General features: G+C 38.2%; 1 protein-coding gene across 1 annotated transcript; it reads left to right on the forward strand.

Annotated features, from left to right (window-relative positions):
- Positions 1 to 5,798: 5,798 nt before the first annotated feature.
- On the forward strand, positions 5,799 to 6,606 carry LOC575814 (glycine-rich cell wall structural protein 1.0). The gene is made up of 2 exons (XM_030977096.1): positions 5,799 to 6,363; positions 6,539 to 6,606. The coding sequence occupies exons 1-2, from the start codon at positions 5,877 to 5,879 to the stop codon at positions 6,604 to 6,606; spliced, it is 555 nt and encodes a 184-aa protein (XP_030832956.1). The 5' UTR covers positions 5,799 to 5,876.
- Positions 6,607 to 8,097: the final 1,491 nt, after the last annotated feature.

Consider the following 8,097-nt stretch of genomic DNA (forward strand, 5'->3'; position numbering starts at 1 on the left):
GCAGTATCCTCAAAAGTTGCAGTGCTTTTTAAATGTGTGTAAAAGATATTAAAGGCTACTGGCCTGGGACATTCTAAGAACAAACCCTTAGCATTTTCCTGTACATCTTAACTCTCTCCGGTCCCGCCACCGTTGCCCCTTTTGCACCAATGTAATTTTGTTTTAAAAGTCACACCATGACACCAATCAAGGTTAACAAGTGACTAAGGGATACACTATCCACTTACGTTGTAGTGCTGGTTTCATGTGTGGACATAATACAAAGGATACTGGACCGGGAAATTACTAGAAGTAATAACTCCTTACAAGTCCCCTGGTCGTCTTTGCCCTCTCCGGTTCCCTCTTTTCCTTCTCTAGTCCTTCCCATCAGGTCCCCTCCGCTTCCATCGTCCATACCCTTTGTATACCTCAATGTAAATCCCAAAGTATGTCACATCGAGGCTTCCTTTCACCCCTTGCTATTTCGAGGTGTCCTTCTCTTTTTATTCACTCCATCGCATCTTATCTCAGGAACCCATTGAAATTATCGACGGAAAAATTAAGACGGTGAAAATAACATCGGGCGGGTTACTTAACCTTCCCTATCAACACAAGACCCCCGCAGCCCATCAACATTGGTGTCTTTCGATGAATATCACTTTGAAGGATTATGGATGATTTTTTCTCTGTAGTAACTCCTTGTCTTTTGCTAATTCCATCTTTATTGTCTCTTAAAACAAGGTCGCTTTTTAACAATTACGATTAATCTGAATCAATGAGATGGATCAAATATCCCTAATCAGTTATTAGCTACATGATTTACATTTCTTTATATGAGAGAATCTATATATTTTTAAGGTATCAATCAAGATTTATTTTTACGCACAGGGCCCGACTTTAAAGTCACCATCCACGAGACAAAAATCAGGTTCTAACCACAGGCCACTGTAGGGGAAAAACAAGAAATGATCAAAAGACCAGATTACAATATCTAAGTGATTTTGAAATATTTACTATGTCCCTTTTAAACGAAGAAAACGTTTTTAACTCTGACCTCTGAAGAAAAGAAGGAGCTATATCAAAGTACAGAACTGAGGTCGATAGGGGGCAGTTGTAACGTATTGCACTCTTAAGTGACACATGTAACTATCCCCGGATGGTCAAGTGTGAAGTCTACTCATGGTGTGTAATAGAATGAGTCAATTTGAAGTCACCGATTTCTGAGAAAACAGCCTTTCAGATCTGTAGAAAATCATATTGTAATATTCGTCATTGTGATTATGTAACCCTTAGCCACAACAGCCTACTAAGATCAACTACAAGCAAACATTTGTTGAGAAGTAATTTCAGTAGCTAATCTTATTTTTAAATTTTGGGCGTGACTTGTGTTTTTTTCTTTACAGCAAAGATAATGCGTTGAAAATTAATTTAACACATAAGTAAATACAAATAATTGAATAAATATAGATAATCTGACAGATTTAACACAAGGTGTATTACAGTTTCATACTAAAAATGGTTCAGAAAAGTACATGTAGAGTATTTTAGGATATTTAATTTAATTTAATCCGGGTCTCATGAACTTTGGCTGATATTTTAAGCTCCCCATGGTGGGCGACCTCACCTCTGCGATTTAAATCTCAACCCTATATTGAAACCAGAGCATGTATGCGCCACCCCATGATTGAATCAATACATGTTTTGATGGATGTGGGATGATACATTTACCACATGACTTGATGCAATATTAAGGCAACTGTACACATGCTCATATTTCTGTGATCCATTTAAGGTGTGGCGTTACAAAGTACGTTATTTCATTCGTGGTTTTAGTAATCCCTGAATGATTCTTAGTCACAACAAACGACTGGCAGCCTATGTCATGACCGCGGGAAAAAACCTGTCACTTATCCCTGCCTGAATGGAGAGAATGGTACGGAGCTGAGACGAAGGTGATTACCATGCGTTAGCCCGGTCAAATGCCACGTTTGAAGGACGTATGCCCGACGCAGACGAGGAGGGCATTCCTATTGCGTTACTATACATGCGCTAATCAGACTTGGGGGGGGGGGGGGGTAGTGCATGCAACGGTAATCCATTCCAACGTTTACATGGTTCTTTTCCTTTACCTCGAACCTTTACATTCGAACAATTGGTAATTGAGTGTTAAAGATGACACAAAATATTTATGTCTGGTCTTAAAACAATATCAAATAATTATGCACTCCCACGAAGAATTCAACGGATTTTGAGAAACTTCTCCTTTTAAAAATCATTCCAGAGATTATATATGTATAACACAGACACCGATACAGTAATATTAACACATATCAACATTTTCGCATGACTATAAATGGGTTCTCGCTGTGTATTCTATTAAGGTTGACAAATCCACTTTAAAGTTCTAGAAAATGTTAAGATAAACAAAGTAACGCAAAATGATGAAATAGTATTGCGATGTGGAATCTGCTACCTATCCCTGTATGAATGGAGAGAACAGTACGGATTTTATTGCATCTATGGTATACTTGTCTCAGGGATTGGTCAAGTGTCAGGTGAAGAAAAAAAAACCTCCGATTAAATCATTTTGTTTATAAATACCTAATTAAGCACCCTTAATGTATATTCGAAACATAAACTTTGCATTCAAGAAATTGGAAAATGAAGTACATTATTTGCTATTGGCTAGAATAAAATAGGCTAAATTTTTCTGAAAATTTACACGACATCACGTTTTTTCGGCATGTGAACGTTTTTATATACTTTAAAACGTTAAATCTATAAATTTGGGCTATATAAGATCAATTTGCTTGAGACCTTCTAACACAGTTATTCTTCGAAACTCATCTTAGCATAATGCACAATTTACCACGAGAGAACACGTACTTTTTGCGTACATTGAATGTCTTCCTTAACTAAAAGAGAGACCGTTCTCCAGAGCCGTAGCTGAAGACTTATGAGCTACCCTACAATAGGAATGCCCTGGAAATCCATTTCTGAAGACGTCACAGACTAAGACTTCCTGACTTAAATACGAATGTGCGCGTCTTGATTACGAACATGCAGTAATTACTTTTGAACGGATATTACTCCTATCCTAAACAGGAGGAAGGCAGTGCTTCTGCACAATTTTGATCCAATTCGGATATAATTGTAACCCAATTTTGATCTAATATTCGCTTTCTGAGTTTGTAGAGTAGAGTATTTTCATTCAAATTTTATGTTTTTTAAACTTTCATTAGAAATGGTACAATTTACTGCGAAAAAAATATTAAAAAAGCAAACACTGCAAATACATGTATGTAGTAGTGAAAATGGAGGGGAAGGAGGGATCGGGAGAAGGTAAGGGGAGGGAAAGGGAAGTGTCATCTGCCCCGGGGCCGAAAATAGCTATAGTAAACGTCCTTTTGGCTCTCAACGGAATATCGAAGGTGGTATTGAATATTTAGTGGATGTGGCTAAAAAATTAGTCTGAAACGATGAAGAAAATGAGATCTTTGGGAAAACAGACAACGAGTATTATATTTTTTCTACATTCATCTTTGAAATATAAACCGCTTTTTTAAAACAAAAGACGACGACTTAATATAATCTCTGTGTTAATAAAATTATTCCAATGTGTCCAAATGTTAGAGTGAAAATGATTCAACCACAGGAAAAATAATAAGCAATGTGATATCAATGATTATCATATCGTATTTAATACCATAGATTCAAGGCAAAGATTAAATTACTCGCACTATGGTCATTACTATTAGTTCCTGATGTTGCATCGACTACTTTCAATCAGTTTTAGTTTCAAATCCAGACTGCTATTGTTTAATACGCAGGCTATTTAAAACCTATTAGTCGTTTCAAATCAAGGCTACTACTTTTACAACTGTTCAGCCATAGCACATTACCATCATTTCTTTTTCTCTTATTCTTACTCCCAAACACCTTACACTTTCATTGAATCAGGGGCGGTTCCAGCATTTTATAAGAGCGGGCAGATGAGCAATCAAACTTAATTACAAAAGTAATTGATTATCACTTTTCCAGGTGTCCTTTGTGTCGAGATTTTGAAGAAAAAAATAATGAGCAAATATTTTGTTTATGTCAAATGGAGCTTTTTAAGGAGGGGAGGAAAGGAGTCATCTATATCCACCAGTGCCTAAAAATAGTTTCAAAGAGAAGGAAGGGGAAGAGTTTTGAGGAAACGACCTGGCATTTATTAGGCAGACAGGCATTACAGCCACTGCATTTCTCTTCTTCGTACATATTGTTAGCGGTTAGGGGCATTTTGGGTCAGGACATTAACTATTTAATTTCAATTTAGTCGGATGATGACTTGTTCCAGACTTGTGAAAACACTGGAACGTCAAAATATAACATTTCGAGGAAAAGCTTTGATGGATCCTGTCACACTTGATATAGCATTGATTTACAATTTCACTTCTTTTGTTGAGGCCTTTAAAATTGATGAAAATTTTGATGAAATGGAAGTTTTCGTATAATGTAAGAAGATCTGACACATTTGACGTTTGGAGAAGTCCTGTCGCAATTTTTAAGTAATCAAATTTAAAGCTTGTCTAAAACATAGAGCTCTTCGTAAACATAACATGGTCGGGGAAGACTGAAAGGGAAGAGAGTGCTTTAATTAACAAACAATTTTACAATCTGTTCCAGTCTGGCGACAAATTGACCGGAACTCAGGACAATTATGGAGAGATGTAGATCTGCCCGTAACACAGTTACCAATTGACTCCCAAAATAGTCTCTCTAGACGCCAATGTACACGCTTATAATAAGCATAATAGGTGTCCAGGATAGAGGCCCTGAACATCCAATTTAAATACAGTTTTATAACTAAACTCAATTTGTAACTGACCCCAAAGTAGTTCTCCACATAGTGAGCATCGTAAGCATAGTAAAATCGGCAGATTACAGCATCCATCTCAGTTGCTGAATATATAATTCCTTTTTCTTCATTTTAACATATGCAGTAAACTTGGGCTTTCTATCATTTATGATATGGCTATTTCCTTATACCATAACTGTTTTAAACAGCCAACAATTAACTATATTTTTATTCGCATGTACTCTTTTCTTCTCCCCTGTTCAGAAGTCATACTCAATCTACTTCCGGGTCATAATTATATGGATATCAGTTTTCAAATTTCGTTAGACATTATATAATCTACGTTTTAAAACCAAAAGTTTGTAGAAAATAGCTTATGCACAATGTTTTTCTTCTCTTTATTTTTATTTGCGGGGGGGGGGGGGGGGTAATCAGAACGTGGGAATTGTGGGCATGTGGATCATCCATTTCATCATTAATCACATGCAGATAATAAAAAAGGTAAAACAAATCTTTTCCGTTCATTTAACATCGAATATGAACAGTTTGAACATGTTTAGACATTCAATTTCAGGAATTCCCAATCCTCCCCCTCTCTCACATGGTGCAACCGTAGGCCTACTGTGTATATGTTTAGACCTGTTTTCAATTATCTTTTTGATTTTAACTAATTGATTTGTTTTAGTCATGATTTTTCTCTTCATAATCTCCTGTTCAAATAATGATCGTAACATTTTTATTTGCTCAAAATTAATATGAAATTAAACTGAATATGTAAATATCTAATCGTAATCTAGTCGTAATGTTAAATATTTTTTTTAATATGTTGGTTCCACGAAATGTATATGTATTTTATTTATATTTATATATTTATATATATTTACACTGTAATGAACTCTTTTATGTATTCTTGAATGCAGGTGTATCCATATTGGCGGTCCCGTTACATAACTCTGCTACAAATCGGGAAGCCATTAAAACGAATATACAAACACATGTTAAGTCTGAAGGAACCATACCTTGTTATTTGACGATAGAAGGAAACTGCACGCGAGACATGAACAAGACGACAATTAACCTGAAGGGTTCCCGACCTGTTGAAGTAACAGGAGGCAATGCTGCAGCACTGAGGGAGAGACCGATGTATCCAGGGGAGTTGAATAATCGTCTCGGTTTTATGAGGCGACAGTATGGTAGTGATTCGAGCGAAGAGCGGGTACCAAGTATTGCAGACTACGATCCGAGTGTACCGGACTTTGAGGAGAACCCACAAGCCACCTTGAGGCCTTATCCTGGTGTTGGTGGTGGTGGTGGTGGTGGTGGTGGTGGTGGTGGTGGTGGTGCTGCTGCTGCTGGAGGTACCGGTGGTGGTGTTGGAGGTGCAGGTGGTGGCATAGATCGGGGAGAAGCTAGTGAGGGTGGAGCAGGAGAAACATTTGGTACCGGAACTGGTGGAGGAACAGAAGGAGCAGGTGAAGGGGGAGCCGGTGGAGGTGCAGCTGATGGAGGTGCGGGTGCGGGTGGGGCAGCAGGAGGAGGCACAGGTGGAGCTGGAGGGGCAGGAGGGGGAGGAGCAGGAGGAGCAGGAGGAGCAGGAGGAGCAGGAGGGACAGGAGGGACAGGAACAGGTGGTGGAGCTCGCCGACCTAATATCCCCGTCCTACCAGCGGTCACCTCCAATCCTCGAGTGGCCAACCCGGTCCCCCAATTCCCTGTCAGACCAGCCCAACCGCGACAGCCACCAAGGCCTGGTACCGGTACGGGAGCCGGTCCCCAAGTTCCTCTAATTCCCCAAACAATTGGACCAGTTATCAACCACTCAAATCAAAAGGAGAAACCCTCTTCTATGACTGCCGCTCTTACGGGAGCCTTTGTGTCCTTTGGTATAGCGATAGGAGCAGCAGCAGTTGCAACCATAGGATATAGAAAATGGAGACGTCAAAACTTACCGACATCAGCGAATTACCAGACGATGTCGCAAAGAGCAGTTGTGAACGCATAACCAACGCTCAAGTTCAAAGACAGTAAATTGGAATAGCTGAATTGACGAAAAATATATATTTTTGCAATGTAGACCGAGTTAATTGTTTATATTGTGTATTATCATTCTTGAAATAATTATTGTTGTTTATGTACAGTCATGACTCTGTCTGTCTGTTTGGACTCATTCTTGCTATCTTTCCACGATGAAATGTTTGCTATTAAATTCTCAGGAACAGACGAGGCAATAACAAGACGTTATTGAACATGTGAACAATACAACCCCAATGAGGAAACTATGGAATAGAATATTAAAGAAAAATGTTTTTCGACAAAAAGTTTAATAAGTAATTGTACGCTGGTCCATGAATCTATGAAAGAAGCTGTATATCAAAAAGAATATATTCTGTGTGTGCAATACGAAAATTATTATACATGTATATCATTGTGAATGACGTGTCACATATTGTACTCGATTATTATGAATCTGCTTTGCTGCTCTCCACCCAGGTGTTAATTAGTTACCTGGTAGGATGTGAACGTCATTGTGGTTGGATTAGTATGTGAGTGCCCGTAAAATGGCGACCAGCAGGAATGCTCGCCAGGGAGTGGAAAATGCGTACCTTGATTTGCAGAATAGCAATTGAATCCAGTGTCCGGAGTAATCATACTGCAAGCACTTTTGGTCAGTTAATGGTAAAGCGCTATATTAGAAACTTATTATTATTAGAGAAATAAGTCGTTAATGTTAGCAGCAGCTATAGGCCATTACCGGTTTACAAAATTGCGTCATTTCCCTGACAGCAACTGGCTTGTTGATTAACCCAAAGCGCTTTGGTGACGTTTTAGAGTGGGAATGTTTTGTTTGCCAAACTGAGGAGAAAAAGTTGATTCAGTTAGACATTTGAAAAGCTCTGTACTGCTATCATACTATGGGTTGATAACACCGACATTGGAAACATTGATTTTGAATGAGTGGTATATATATGTTTTAATTACCTTGATTAGCTTCACTGACACAGGTATTTTTTTTTAACAAATCAAAATGACGCCCTGTGCATGTATTGCATATGAACAAGGAGAATCATCATGGAATGACTATGGAAAAGCATTAGGAAACAGATGTCAAATAGTACATTATGACTTCTTGATATGATGTATGTCAGCATCGATTATCTATTTCTTTTTTTGACAAAACCTGCAACAGTGTAGCTAAACCAATTACTTGTCACCACTTAAGGTGAGGAAAGATAACGTTTCATTCCCCAATTTCCTATGTACTTCCGCTGATAATTAAA

Source organism: Strongylocentrotus purpuratus, unplaced genomic scaffold (genome assembly GCF_000002235.5).
Source record: "Strongylocentrotus purpuratus isolate Spur 01 unplaced genomic scaffold, Spur_5.0 spur5_scaffold_9, whole genome shotgun sequence".
Classification (NCBI taxonomy): domain Eukaryota; kingdom Metazoa; phylum Echinodermata; class Echinoidea; order Camarodonta; family Strongylocentrotidae; genus Strongylocentrotus; species Strongylocentrotus purpuratus.

What these genes read in the sequence shown, in the direction of transcription:
- LOC575814 (XM_030977096.1), top strand. Translation starts at nt 5,877, where the DNA reads ATGAACAAGACGACAATTAACCTGAAGGGTTCCCGACCTGTTGAAGTA. An exon ending in GGCAGCAGGAGGAGGCACAG is followed by an intron (nt 6,364 to 6,538) that starts GTGGAGCTGGAG and finishes ATTCCCTGTCAG; the next exon opens with ACCAGCCCAACCGCGACAGC.